This window comes from Pistacia vera, unplaced genomic scaffold (assembly GCF_008641045.1).
Source record: "Pistacia vera cultivar Batoury unplaced genomic scaffold, PisVer_v2 Contig508, whole genome shotgun sequence".
Lineage (NCBI taxonomy): Eukaryota > Viridiplantae > Streptophyta > Magnoliopsida > Sapindales > Anacardiaceae > Pistacia > Pistacia vera.
In genome coordinates this window covers 140,218-155,278 of record NW_022196344.1, presented here as the reverse complement: position 1 = coordinate 155,278, position 15,061 = coordinate 140,218, and the positions used below count along the sequence as shown (strand labels likewise).

Genomic DNA, 15,061 nt, shown 5'->3' with positions numbered 1-15,061 from the left:
ATTCATGAGACAAGTTGTTTTCATACTTAATAGTGGACATTTATGTTTAGGTTGTTTTCTTAAACATGAATTGATATTTTATTTAGTGTCACGAAGATTTTTTAACCGAAACAAATTGGATGTGAGATTGTGTTACACACGGCGTTCATCTATACGTTCTCTCTAGGAGTCTTCTCAAGCCAAGCAATTGCAAATCATTGATGGTGTTTTGCCGTTTTTATTGGGCCAACAAGGCCTATTATACAATATCAAAATACAATTCCTACCACAAAAATCTCAACTTGAGTGCCAAAATTGCACAAGATTCATGGGATCGGATAGAAAAGAGAAAACGAAATTGAACCAACCAAATCTATGGCGGCAAATGAGCCATTACATTTGGAGACTAACACTTTAAGACTTTGTTTGGACCATTTTGACCCATACCCAAATCCAATTTCTCAAAATTGATGGGACACCACTAATTGGTGGGCTGAATTTATTGCTTGAACAATAAATTAATCAAACCTATTTGATGAATAATTGGATTTTTTACATTTTCTTACGCATGAAAAATGCCAAGTATTTTGGTCCCCTGGTTCAATTTAGAAACCAATTGACTGTTTATAATAATTCTATTTATGTCAATTTTTGTCAAAGTTGACTTGATTATTTTCTTCATTGTGGACTGTTTTCATTCCACCCCTTGTTTTTGACTCATTAATAAAACTAAGGAATTATTCTAAGGAAATGCTACTTAAATTCTTAAAGGATACATATTAATGCTATTTAAATTCTTAATATTTATTCAGTATTTGCTTACGTGCACCTCAATTAATAGTTTAATACTTAGGGTCAATGAGATATGTAAGGTCAATGAGATATGTAAGTCACAAATGTGCGTATATCTCAATTAATCTCCGAGATCGATGTGTTAGGTAAATCATAAATGTGATAAGTGATTAGTTTGTGGGATTCGAACACAAGACCTCTTGGTAACCCACACGGATGACTGAAGTTTTGCCGTTCGAACACAAAGCTAGTAGTTTCTACTTAGACGAGTAACAACATTTACTTTGAGAGAAGGAATTGTCAATTAGTAATACCTAATGAGGAAATTTGATTAACTCTTTCCAAAAAAGCTAAGATATAATTAAAACACTTAAGTTTTATATTCACTAAGTCTTTTGATAAGAAAAAGGTTTATTTAAATCTATAAACATTATTGAAATTTTTTTATCTCATTTTATTGCATTTCGAAGATGCCTATAAGATTTGAATTAAACTATTTTATGGTTTATGAGTGTTATGCCTGGAAAAGTAGGGTTGACGCATAAGCCTTGTTAGCAAGGTGGCCAGAGCTTAAGACAATTTTACAACTGCTCAGATGCGGCCACATCACGTGATGACATGAGCAGCATGCTCCTACCAGTGTGGTAGGTGTACGTCAGGTTAGCGAATGGTTGGAAGTGATCCATGTGTCCAATCCCTGCATAAGTCGAGGAAATCACGCAGCAGGTGAGCAATGGGATGCAAAGATGGATTTGCACGACATCTACCCCACTCGCAGATTTAGTAATCATTACCTTGGTTCATCCCACTATAAATGTGGGACTTCTCTTTCATTTGTGGGATTGACTAATTTCTCTCTAGAAAAGCTTACTCTCTCTCTCTTGTATTCTCAAGGCTAAAACTCAGCTCGCTGATCGCGACCTGATCTTACTCAGTAATATAATATCAGTGGACGTATGATTCGCCTAGTGAGCATCCGAACCACTTTAAACGTTGTTTTTTTCTCTTTATTCAACTGAACACTTCCATAATCACGTGTGACTTCTAAGCTTGCTCAGCATTTCCCACGTGCCAATAGTTGGTGTCAAAATCAAGCATCAACAATAAGAAAAGCTCAAAATTTAAGCTTTTCCCCTAAGCCCTTTTTTAACTTATTTACAATGTTGAAATTCCAAAATTATCCTTAATCTTATAAATTTGGCTTGGTTTATTCTTGTTTATTAAAGTCATTTTACTAAATTAATACCAAAAAAATATTTTATATTTTACTAACCAAACAACTAACAACTTTTTCATAAAATTTATTCCTATAAACTTTTCTTCTATAAGCTTTATTCAAATAAGTCTTATCAAATAAACCTTAAAGAGGTGTTTGTCTGAGTTTATAAACTTTAAAATTAAACTGACCTGTTTGTTTATAACTTTTTGAGGTTTATAAGAAAAAAAAAAAGTACACAACTTTTTTTTTTTTTGGCTTATAAACACTCTGCTTATAAGTTAGTTTGACCAAATATATTACCACACTATTCTTATTTAATTTTAAAATTCCATAATATACCCTTATTTTTATATTTCTACTATAGTATCATTTTTAGATATTTTAATAATAAAATATACTTATAAGTTATAAACCCCATTTTATCAAACACGTTAACTACTTATCAGTCACTTATAAGTACTTTAACCAAACACGTAACTCCTGTTAAATTTCTAAGCTCAAACAAACACCCCCTACTATCATGTTTTAACACCTTTTTTTTTTTTTTAACCAAGATGTCTAGATCGTTTGGGTGCATTTCGATTAATTTTAGAGTCTATTGAACACTTTACAAATCTAATAGATTAGGTAAGTCATAAATGTAATAGGTAATCAATTATGAGACTCAGAACACAAAGCCTTTGGGTAATCAATTTATGAGATTCAGAACACAAAACATTTGGATAATTCATCCATATGACTAAAGTTTTTTATACGAACACTAAGGTTGTTAAAAATTTCATTCCTAACTGAGAAATTCTTCTAAAATAAAGATTCTAAAATTTAAACAAACTAAACAACAAAGAACCTGATCAAATCATCAAAATAATTTAAGATTATATTTATCTATATATTAATTATACTTTTGATATAATATAACTGTCTCTTCAAAAAAAAAAAAAAAAAAAAAAAACTGGATTTTTTTTGGAGATTAGATGCAGTACTGTTGGGCTCGAAGGGTTCTGTATTGAATAATTCCTTTATACAAAATCTGCCTATTCAACGGCATTCTGTTCCCATGATGATGATGATGATTCTTCAAGCTTTTCTTTCTATACTCTTTGTTGTTCGACGATGGCTCCATTACATCTTCCGCAAATCGAACCTTCTTCTTGCTGTTGAATTTCTCAAATCCTGTTTCGAACAGAGAAAATAATGAGTTCAGGGACTAAAACGACGTGGTGAAAGTTGAATTTCTCAGATCCTGTTTGAAACAGAGAACGGAAAAGTTCAGAAACAGAGACGACGTCCTAAAATTTGAATTTCTCAGATCAAGTTTGAAACATAAACGTAATGAGAGTTCAGAAACAGCAGACGACGTCGTAAAGGTTTGTGTTTTTCTCATATTCTGTCTGAAACAGAGAACGTAATGCGACGTCGTACCAATGTTTACATTACGTAAAATTGTTTTTATGTAAAATGATGAAGGAACGTACCAGAGATTTCGAATTCAATCTTCTTCATGAAGTCGGAGAGGAGACGTTTATGGACTTGATTGGCGAGAAGAACGATGCTGCCGGAGATTGCGAAGACGGCCATGAACCCTAATCCGACATAGGTCTGCATATTTTATTCTTAATTATTTACAATTAATAGTAACTACTAATTATATATTCTCTCTTAATTAATGATTAATTAAGAAAAAATATAAAAAATTTATTCGAAAAATTCGATGAATTTATAAAACGAAACATAGAAGAATCCAAATGGAGAAACGATTGAATTGGATTCGGATTTGGATGCAGAGAAAATAATCATTTCTTGATGAACAGAAAAAGAAAAAGAAATAAATTTCTTTTTTGAAGAATTTTGATTATTTGGGATGAATTATTTGAAGAGATTTAATATTTATAGGGAATTAAAGATTCTAATTAAGAGATCCATTCCCCCATGGCAAAATTGACATTGACCATTCTGAGTTTGAGGCCAAGCTCAAATTTTTATTTATTTATACTTATTTTAGGTTTTTAGAGTTTAAATTAGGGCTCAATATTTTATATTTAATTTTAATTAACTATTTAATTACCTTTTTATTTGTTTAGATTGGATAAAACAAGTGTCAAACAGAATTTATTAAAAATATATATTTGATTTAAGTATTTTCCGATTAAATTATAGAGTAATAAATTAAATATGATGAGAATTAAAGCAAATTAAATGGAGCTTTTTCAATTATTAAGGAAATGAAATTATCAGATAAAGTTTGAATTTTTATTTAAAAAAAAAAAAAAATAGCAACCTCAACTTCTTCTAGAAGCTGTTTCAATTACCGTCAGCCGGCACATAGTTTTGTTTTTACACTAACACGTGTCCATTTTTGTCTTACTTGATTAATTTAATATTAATATTTTTAAAATTATTTACTAATAATAAATTATATTAACAGAATTCAATTTAAATCAGTTCAAGTATATTAGCAACAAAATTGCATCTTTAACCTCCCATATTTCAATAAAAAGGAGCAACAAATATGAGATCAATAAAATTTTATACTAATTTTCCATGTTAAGATTATAAAACCATACCAATTATAATAAATAAATGATCAAATTATATAAGAAATAAAAAAGAAAACTCTTGATCAAATATATTAGCAAGAAAATTACAACTTTAATCTCTCATAATACATCACACCAAAAACAGTCAAATCTGTGGGTAACAAAATTACAACATTTTGAAAAAAAATTACATGATATATTTTGAATTACATTGAGATTGAAGAGTGAAACAGTATGAAATAAGAATACCCAATTGAGAAAGTCAGATCTAAGTTGAGCTGAGATAGAAGACTGGATGAAGAAAGAGATGGAGAAGCTTGAAGCAAGCACAAGAGAATGAAAGAAACATCACTCCGTACACAATCCTTAGACCCATTTTGATTTTCAGAGAGAGAGAGAGAGGGGTTCAAAATGAAGATCTAAGGTTTGCATTTGAGATTTGAGATGGGAAGGGAGGGGAGTGATTTAAAGTTGGGGAAAAGTTTGGAAAGTGAACGGTGGATAAGGTCGTCGGTTTGGAATTTGGGTTTGAGGTTTTTTTATTTTAATTGTTTATTTGATGTTCACGTGTAAGATGTGGGGGCGAGTTTCAGTGGACACGTGGGAGACTTAGAGAAGTGCCATGTGGGTCGATTTTGTTCAGTGCATCTGTTTGGTTATTGGATAGCAGTCCCTTTCTTCCAAAGGAAGTAAACTCGTAATAGACCAACCAAATACTACTATGGAGCATGGAAAGCTTGTGATATACTATGGTATAGACTATAGAGAGTGATATGTGATACCCGAATCCTAAAATTAGACACCAATCAAACGATGTTATAAATTGAATCAAATGATATTATAAACTCTATTCATCTATTGTTAAATTATTTTAGATGTGATATGTTTAATGTATTATATACTATCTCTTAGTATTAAAGCGTATATTAATAACCTCTCCCCTTGTGGTCGGATAACAAACTCTTGAACTATTGAAGTTAGTTATATTCAGTGGTCTTGTGTTCGAGTCGCAAGAAATGTATTTATCACATAATTTGTGTAATTACCTTAGTCTATTAGATTTGTAAGGTGCTCTGTGACTCTGAGGATTAGACAGACTCCAATATGGGTCTGGATACCTCAATTACCTAGAAAAAAAGAGTGATATTATTATTGATATGATATGAAAAAAGTTAGTTGTAAGATGAGTTTGTTGTATTGTCCTTATGTTAGTAAAATTTTGACAATTATTTATTTATTTTGAATTCTTGTTAGACCAAACACTAAATGCCTTCATTCAAACTAAGAACCAAGCTTGGGGACTAGAAAAGAACTACCATCAATACTTATCCATGGCGCATGCTTTTATTTGATTTATTCTTCCTCATCAAGAATAGGGTTTTTATTCTACACTGTTAAGGAGTTTTAAACATCCATAAGGTTTTACAAAAGTATTATTATACTTCCCTAGATTATCATTTACTTCCTTTGAAATTATCATTTACCCGTTTGAGACAATCATTTATCTTTTAATAAAGTATCTAAAATCCTTCTGAACTTTTTAGAATTCACTGCACGCTATTAATTTAATAAATCTTCAGCAACGAAGACAACATGGGTCCATAGCTCAGTGGTAGAGCATTTGACTGCAGATCAAGAGGTCACCGGTTCGAACCCGGTTGGGCCCTCACCCTATATATTTTTCCCTTTCATTTTGTGTGAGTAAGAAAATTTATTGTGATATATTTCTGTTACTTTCATTTTGGAAAAATGTAAGTAATGCTTTTCAAATTTTTTCTTCTCCTTTATTGAATCAGATTCAAATAATACGAAAAATATAAAACTCATTTGTGAATTGTGATTCAAGTCAGATGGGAATATATATTTCAAGTAGTTGATTTCAGAGAAAGAAATGGAATAATAGTTACTTCTTCTAGCATAAGATTATCTCTCACACTTTTGCTATTTAACTCAGTTGTTTAGAACAGCCTTTCATCTTTTTATTAAATTGGGTACAATTACAATTTATATTCTTGATGATCATAAGTAATTGAATTATGTAAATATAAAAAAAAAAAAAAAAAAACCTGAACTTATAATTTCTACTGTGAATAAATAAGTCATATATATATATGTTTTCTCGTACTTAAAATAAACATTAATTTATTATTTTCTAATTGAAATATTGTCTAAACTTGATCATGAATAAATTGAAAGAGAATACTGGCTGTTGCAGAGCATTTGGATGTTATTTTTGGGGGTATATATAAATTTATTATTCTTTTAATGATTTAAAAAATTGAAAATTACGCAAAACTAAATCATCTTAGTAGTTAAAACTAAGATGAACTAAGTTGTTTTGTTAAAAAAACAAACAACCCCCTTATTCTAAGGCAAAACATTTAACATAAGTAAGAGCAACAACTTTCAGAACCAAATTGGCAGATCGGTTTCTTCTGCTTCTTCCACCCATGTCTGATGCACGTGCATATAAGTGTACCCATCAAATGCATCACCCTCCTGAAACCCAGAAATCAATCATCTAAAATTCGGTTGACGTTGAACATCGAAAACTAAACCAATCAAAACAACCAATCCAACACTCATTGTCACAATTCGAATACTTCGAGCATATTCATGGTCATGGGCATCTGTTAAAAACAAAATGAACTGACCAAAATTGGTTTCGTTTAGATTCTACCCTTGTTGTGGTAATGTTGGATTTTGTTGTATTGACAAAATCTATTGAATTCAAATGAATGACACTTTGAAAAGTTATTTTACCTTTGCGCTTATTACCACGGTGACCAAGGTACCTCGCCTCGCCTCACCTACAGAATCAAGCAAAGTTTATTACAGAGGAAGATGATAGAATTAAATCAAGAGTTTCATGGGATCTTGAAACATTAAATTTTTTTTTCGACTGTTGTTACCAGTGTCAATTAAAACAGTTCAATAGACAGTAATTATTCAGTGATAAAGGAAACCTGTAGGTATAATGATAAATATAAAAAAAATAAAATAAACAAGAAAATAAATATTCAGGATATGATTAAAAGTGAAGAACTCTGATGACATCAAATTTTTATGATTAGTAAACCAATTTTTACCTTAAGGGGGGGAATTATAGATCGATTGATTTCTCTCTTTGGTTGTGTTGGTGATTTAAGGATATGTTAAAATATTACGGAACCAAGTGCTAAATCTAGCTTTCAATGTTCTTAAAATGATCAATATAATAAACATCAATAGAAAATAAGGTATAAAGTGAAGAGGTGATCAATTTTGTCTTCGACAAAAGTTGATTTTCATGTAAATTTAATAAACCCAAAAGTTTAAGCTAATACGTAAACACTGAACAATCGTATTTAAACTCTACAATACAATTTATACTGCAATGTAACCTCAGAATGGTATGCCCAAGACTAGCAAAACAACAATTCAAACCAAACCAGAAAGATTGCCAAAAAGTCTCAAGTATTACACTGCTTTGTATCAGATATGATTGTTCTACTCATAAATAAAAGCTTCCTTCCTGAACAAAGCTTCTATAGAATTCTAAGCACTGGATTAGCATAAGTTTCATATGAACATGGTTTGAGAGTGATATCTGCGCTGGTCAATTAAAACTCATTGCATCCACAGCCTTAGTTCTAAAGGAGATACCAAATTTGAAGCTTACTGATGTCAGTACTTCTGTGTGTGTGAGTGTAGCACCAAAAGAGAAAAAAAGTTTGACTTAAAGTCATAATCAAATTATATCCACAATCAAGCTCAGAAAGAGCTTTCAACTTTCAAAATCTTTAACACTTTATTCCTTTTTTTGAAAATTTTAGGGATGCAGGAATTATTTACTTGGTAGTTTAGATAGTTGGGTTTTCTTGGGGTTGTACAAGAGGTCCTGAGTTCAACTTCCGCTGAGACTAGAGTTTGATGGGATTTGGCTTCTATTTATAAGATTCCAAAAATGGAAAAACGAAAAAAAAAAAATTATGGATCGCTAGCACACTATTCTCATAACTCATACCATGTTGTGATGGTCCTGCATGCATATTTTCAGTTTCATTCCTGGACATGGTTAAGGCTATAGCATTCTCAAAATGAAACTCAAACTGTAGATTCAATTATAGTGTAAAAGAGTAAATTCTACGGATAATTTTCATAGATAAAGTACACTAGTATGGATGCAGAGTGGATATGGATCTCGGTAAATGAGAGAGCAAAAGGGAAAAGAGATCTAAACAAGCCAAGACAAAGGCACTTGTATTTTGAAAGAGATAAAAAAACTTACCATATGACTCCCATTTATGAAACTTCACAAACCATGTGCCTGGACCAACTTGTGTGGTTATTACTTGATCCACCCAAACTCGAAACTGTTTTCCCTGTTGGTCTCCATAGCACTTTCTAAGTACACTTATTGCGCTATTAAGAGATAACTCAACACCAGATGGATGCACCCAAACAGAACATGGACACTGAAAAAAAAGGAAGAAAATTGATAAGTACCTTGAATCGAACAGATCAGTAACTTCAAAAACGCATAACTGTTCATGTTTATGAGAAAAGAAAAGAAAAAATAGCACATCCACTTAGTAACAGGATTTAAGTGAAAAAGAGTCGAACTTCTTTTATCCAGAAAGCACAGTAGTTTTCAGAAGACTAGTAAACAGAAAGACAGGCCTTTAGATGCAATATATGGCCAATTAGGTGAGGCAAGCTTAACAGTGACTTACATATTTTAGAATAAACTCACTTCTCAGATCGATTATATATTAGACATGCAATCTAAAATCTATTATGATAAAATCCATCAGGCACATTGATGGGACTTCAAATATTTGGATAAAATTTTCCTGGACCTTGGTTTGGAGAATAAGTGGTGGGCTTGATTGTGGTAGGTTGACAAAAACTTAAAAGGATGGAGGAGAGAGAGAGAGAAGAAGAAGTTATGAATTTTTGTACAATTTTGTCCATCTACCAAAGGGAGATCTAGTATTGTACGAAGACGATGGCCAAATTTGACAAAGTCACCACTAATGAATCTAATTCATTGTAAAGCACATTATTGATACTCAATGCCAAAAAAATATTAATTTAATAATAGAAAAAATAATCATCTTTCATTGAAAGAAAATCTAAGAATTTTGAGTTACTTTCTCCCATACTTCAGGCAGCAGAGGGTAACCTTTCTTCAGAATATTAATTATGGAGTTTAGACATAAAAGATCCTGGGTGTTGTATAACAATCAGCTGAATTTAATATGTAAAACATGCAAGACAAGAAAGTATTTCTCCTTTACAAAACTAAGACTCCTGATAAAACAACATGCTGAAGCCATGAAACTGAAGAGAAATGAGAATGTTAACTTACACAAGAACCTTTCAAGGATGCAAGATAGATCTCTGAATTGTCAACCTCTGCACGCCTCCATCTCTCATAAAACAAGTAAACATTCACTAGGTCATGTGCAGGAGAGGGGTTTNAAAAAATAATCATCTTTCATTGAAAGAAAATCTAAGAATTTTGAGTTACTTTCTCCCATACTTCAGGCAGCAGAGGGTAACCTTTCTTCAGAATATTAATTATGGAGTTTAGACATAAAAGATCCTGGGTGTTGTATAACAATCAGCTGAATTTAATATGTAAAACATGCAAGACAAGAAAGTATTTCTCCTTTACAAAACTAAGAATTAATTTCCACTCCTGATAAAACAACATGCTGAAGCCATGAAACTGAAGAGAAATGAGAATGTTAACTTACACAAGAACCTTTCAAGGATGCAAGATAGATCTCTGAATTGTCAACCTCTGCACGCCTCCATCTCTCATAAAACAAGTAAACATTCACTAGGTCATGTGCAGGAGAGGGGTTTTTCATCTTGTATTCCGTTAAGTCTACACCATCCCTTTCAGATTTATTTGGACCAAGATTGAAATGACCAATGGCTTCTATGATCCCAGCGGCACACCTCTCTGTTGCATGGATTATCTTAGGGTTATTTTTAGCATTTTCAGCATGCCACTTCAACAATTCTTCTTGTGCATTGTTAACCTGCATTAAGGGACAAAAGTGAAGTTTTGAAGTGGAAACAAACTCCCATAGGATAAAACTCATAAGGCCAAATTATAATCAAGTACTATCTACACTACCAACCATGACTCCATATACGTCTGGAATGCTGAATAGCTCAGCATCATTTCCGGAATCACCACAGACAAGTGTGCTAGTTGGAAGTTTTCCCTCAGTCTTAAACTTCTTAAGCAAGTATGCAAGAGCTTGTCCTTTGCCAGCACCTTGGGGTAATATATCCAAATCCATACCTCCACTGTAAATTATTTTAATATCCAACTGGCCACAAACAAAACGAAAATTACAGACATAGAAATAATTAATACTTAAAAGAAATTACACATTCTCTTTGTCAAAATGTTGTAGTGAGATCACTCAAAGTACAAACTATTCTTACCCCACGGTTTTTGAAAATCTCTGAAAGTTGTTTTGTTACTGTCTCAGCCTTATTCTTATCAACGTAGAAGCTAACCTTATGTGGTCGTTGCTCAGTTTCTGACTGCAGTAAGCCATAAATTTCAATTATTAACAGACTCCAAATGCCCAAAACAACCTTTTTTTTTCCTCCTTTTTTTATCTTATTGAATAATCACATGACTTCTCTCACAAACCTTTCAACAGATAAAATTTATACTTGAAACTAAGCACATAATAATGTAAAGCAAGCACTGTCATCCATCAACTATACCTGAAGTGTAAGTTCGGGGAACTTGCTTGCTTCCTCTGTAACTATCTTCCTGTTCCATTTCTGATTAAGAACTTCAACCCAGCCATCATCCGGAACCATTGAAGGACCATATGTTATCTCAGTTCCCACAGACATTATGGTTATATCTGGAGTTATCATGGGTTTCTCTTTCCTTAACTGCTTGTAAAGTGTAGGTGACCTTCCAGTTGAGAAAACTAGAAGCGAATCATTACGATAAATAGCTTCCCATAACGTATTAAACCTAAGCAGAGAGAAGTTCTCAGGATCATGATGGTCAACCTGAAAAGGGAGCAAATAACCAAATAAAAATCCCAGCAGCATGAACTTGAAATGACAATAGTCCAGAAACTCCAATTGAGAAAACCTACCATTGTGTGATCAAGATCTGAAACTACCATGAGACGAGCAGCGTTCTTGAGTCGATCCATGATTGTATTATCCCCTTTACTCCTGTAATCAAATCAATCATAGGTATAACAAGAAGCATCCACAAAGCAATAAATAAGCAATTAATAGCAAAAATAACAATAAGAAGAGACCAGCCTTATGACAAATTGTTAATTTTGGTTGTCCATAAAATTTGGATAAGTTTCCAAGGAGATTGTGGATTGATATTTGATTATCAGAAGTGATACTTTTCATTTAAAGGCTCAATATAAAAATTGTCACAATGAGATAAAAAATTCAATCCCAAGAAGAGACAGTGATCACTCAACACCCAAACAGAACAGATAAAAAACAGATAGACTAAGAGTGTGTTTGGAAGTATTTCAATACAAATAAAGTATTGAAAAAACAGTTGCTGTAAACTTGCTTAAAACTGCCATCTGAACAACCTTCAAGAGCATCTCCAAAAGACACACTGAATTTTTTTTTTTTTTTTAACTAAAAAAACCAGATTTAATAAAGCAATTATAGCAACCAAACACTATACAACGACAATTCTGAATACTTTTTTGGTTATATAAAACTAAAAGTGCTTTCAGTATTACCAAAAGCTCATCCAAACAACCTATAAATACATTTACAATATAATTAGAGTCAAACATCATGAATAACAGAATATATACGAGAAATCTAATTCAATTTTCCACATCTCATCCAACCAAAGTATAAACACATTTACAATAATAACAATTAAAAAAAAAAAAAACAAAGAATCAACTCATTTTAAGATCAAACATCAAAATAAATACAAATTTATTATTTCAGCAACAGCAAAACCGAACACCGGATGCTAAGATTATCAAAGCTTCACATTTTCGATTCCGTTCTCCGAGTTCGATACAGTAGAAACGAACAAACAAACAAATTAACAGTGATGTAACGTGAATTTTACATGAAACATAAAAATTCAACCAGAAACCATGAATTTCAAAACTTGACATCTTCGAAACGTAGCAATTCAACTAGAAATCAAAGATTTCAAAACTTCACACCTTCGATTCAGTCTTCAAATCCGAAACAACACAAAAAAAAAGAAAAAAGAAAAAAGAAAAAAGAAAAAAGAAAAAAGAAAAAAGAAAAAAGAAAAAAGAAAAAAGAAAAGGAGCAACAAAACTCATGCGAATTTCAAATGAGACACAACAATTGAACTAGAAATAAAAAATTCAGAATCAGGAATTGAGGATTAAAGAGAAATTTCAATTCTCCGAATCCCAGACAGTGAAAATTAACAGTGACGAAACTCACGTGAATTTCACATGAAACATAACAATTCAACTAGAAATCATGAATCTCAATACTTCACATATTCGATTCCACTCTTCAAATCCGATACAGAAAAAACAAACAGACAAATGAACAGCAACAAAAGTCATGCGAATTTCACATGAAACGCAACAATTGAACTAGAAATCACAAATTCAAAATCAGGAATCGAGAATTAAAGAGAAATACCTCGCGCGTTCGGTGGCCTCTGGAGGAAGAGAGAAATTTGATAGAAGGAATTTGTGAAGAAGAGAGAATTGGATCCAAATTCGTTGGCGCTTCTTTTGTAATTTGTCAAGCGAAAGGGATGGAGTGACAAAAACTCAAAAAGCGCCATAAAAACGGATTTTGGACACTTGTCCAAATCAGAGGTAAACAACATTTTGATGCGGGGCCAAGTGGGTTCGGATATCGTGGATGTGTTGTGAGTTCGTGATCTTGTTTATGTGATTGGTAAAGAATAAAGCGAAACTAGATGATAAATAAATAAGATGATAATGGGAGGATGTAAAAGTAAAGCATATTCTTTGGATAAATTGGGTAGCATATATAATATGCTTTCAATTATTTAATATGTAATTTGATGCTATTTCCAATATTAGTTTGGTATGATATATTCCTTTAATAAAGAGTTTGGTATATGATATGATATAAATAAATTTAATATATAATCCATATTTTAATATTTAGTAATGTCCCATAGGCTTAAGATTTACATCATGTCATTTTTTTAATTATTCAATTATTTAATTAACTTTCACTATACATCACTCAAAATATAAAATTTAGATATAAATGTGTCATCAAATAGTCACAATACTTCACTGTATTGATGTTGAAGTTCACAAAGAAATATAAATTGTTATAAATTTATTTTATTTTAGTAATACACAACATATAAGTATAATTATTTTTATGTTATTCTATTAATTCGAAAATATTATTCCTAACAAATAATTATGTTAATTAAATTTATCTTTTATATTGAGAAAAAAGATTTATAATAGAAGTATGGGTCATTAAACCGTTGAGATATGCTAACAACGTTTGTGCCTGCGATAACATGTACCAATTATCCATTAGATGTACATACATTTGATATAAATATAATAGTATTTCTATTTTATATGAGAAAACATAACCTCCAAAAAGAATGAGAATTGAGAGTTTAAGAGAAGATAACTTTTATTGACTATTGCCTAGTAAACCTTAATTTTTTTAGGTTTTGTATGACTTTACACATTATTCTAATTCTAGAGAGACTTTAATTGCTTAATTTTAAAGATATTCTAATTATTTTATTTAGATAATAGCATAATTATAAAATGACTTAACCTAATTCTATCATAATTCTAACAGAATCCTAACACATTCGATGATAAAGCATTCACTAAAAGATGCGAGTCACCTAGATCACAATTTTTTTTATCTCGAAAAATATACAATATTTTTAAATTATGTTATTAGAAAACAATAATTGAGATGTGTGTAAATTGATCCTGATACCACAGTTAACAAAAAGAAAAAAAAAAAAATGATAATAAACTCATCCCAAGTTTGAGATTTCAAATCACCATGAAAGACAAATCCCACCATCAACAGATTCAACACTCTATACAATAAACTAGACATAAGGCCTGTGCGTTGCGAGGGTATGCTTATTTAATATTTTTGAAATAGGTTGTAAACAAATTTATTCTAACATAATAAAGTAATTAGATTAAGAGAAGATAATTGTTAAATTATACAAGTTTTAGAGTAAATATAACTTCTATATATGTACAGAGTTGCGTTAAGATAAAATTAATAATTGTACATTAATAATTATTAATATCAATTAATACTATGAAGATTAATTATTTAAACTTAAAATTTATATTGAGTTCATTTACAGATTTGACATTGACTGGTAAATTTTTTTCTCACAGTATAAGATTCTCTCCAGCCAAGGTTTGAAAATAGACAAACTTCCATCTTTATACATTTTTATTTAAAATGGTTAGAGTTTTGGAATGCCTATGTAATGTACTTATATAATTATTATTAATACCCATCCAATGTG

At 31.1% G+C, this 15,061-nt stretch overlaps 2 protein-coding genes and 1 non-coding gene across 5 annotated transcripts; 1 reads left to right on the top strand and 2 right to left on the bottom strand.

The window, feature by feature from the left end:
• Positions 1-2,960: 2,960 nt before the first annotated feature.
• LOC116106020 lies at positions 2,961-3,787 on the bottom strand. Its single transcript, XM_031392380.1, has 2 exons — positions 3,466-3,787; positions 2,961-3,163 (listed from the first exon to the last, which is right to left on the bottom strand). The coding sequence occupies exons 1-2, from the start codon at positions 3,593-3,595 to the stop codon at positions 2,961-2,963; spliced, it is 333 nt and encodes a 110-aa protein (XP_031248240.1). The 5' UTR covers positions 3,596-3,787.
• Positions 3,788-6,122: 2,335 nt separating this feature from the next.
• Positions 6,123-6,194, top strand: TRNAC-GCA. Its single transcript has one exon. It is a non-coding gene; the product is annotated as a tRNA-Cys (tRNA).
• A 504-nt stretch (positions 6,195-6,698) lies between these two features.
• Positions 6,699-13,307, bottom strand: LOC116106042 (sucrose-phosphatase 2). Of its 3 annotated transcripts, none has more exons than XM_031392405.1 (10): positions 13,189-13,307; positions 11,658-11,739; positions 11,269-11,568; positions 10,978-11,079; positions 10,665-10,859; positions 10,333-10,562; positions 9,881-9,941; positions 8,798-8,984; positions 7,291-7,337; positions 6,699-7,026 (listed from the first exon to the last, which is right to left on the bottom strand). In XM_031392405.1, the coding sequence occupies exons 2-10, from the start codon at positions 11,715-11,717 to the stop codon at positions 6,934-6,936; spliced, it is 1,275 nt and encodes a 424-aa protein (XP_031248265.1). In that variant the 5' UTR covers positions 11,718-11,739; positions 13,189-13,307; the 3' UTR covers positions 6,699-6,933. The 3 variants fall into 3 exon arrangements, with proteins under 3 accessions (XP_031248265.1, XP_031248263.1, XP_031248264.1); XM_031392403.1 differs by having other exon boundaries at positions 9,881-9,975; positions 10,367-10,562; XM_031392404.1 differs by lacking the exon at positions 9,881-9,941 and having other exon boundaries at positions 10,272-10,562.
• Between the last annotated feature and the right edge of the window lie 1,754 nt (positions 13,308-15,061).

Bases quoted from the DNA above. Each gene is read 5' to 3' on its own strand.
- LOC116106020 (XM_031392380.1), bottom strand. From the start codon at position 3,595: ATGCAGACCTATGTCGGATTAGGGTTCATGGCCGTCTTCGCAATCTCC. The intron at 3,164-3,465 runs GTACGTTCCTTC...TGTTCGAAACAG, and splicing joins GATTGAATTCGAAATCTCTG to GATTTGAGAAATTCAACAGC.
- LOC116106042 (XM_031392404.1), bottom strand. From the start codon at position 11,717: ATGGATCGACTCAAGAACGCTGCTCGTCTCATGGTAGTTTCAGATCTT. The intron at 10,860-10,977 runs GTAAGAATAGTT...GTTTGTGGCCAG, and splicing joins AGATTTTCAAAAACCGTGGG to TTGGATATTAAAATAATTTA. The intron at 10,563-10,664 runs GTTGGTAGTGTA...CCCTTAATGCAG, and splicing joins CAGACGTATATGGAGTCATG to GTTAACAATGCACAAGAAGA.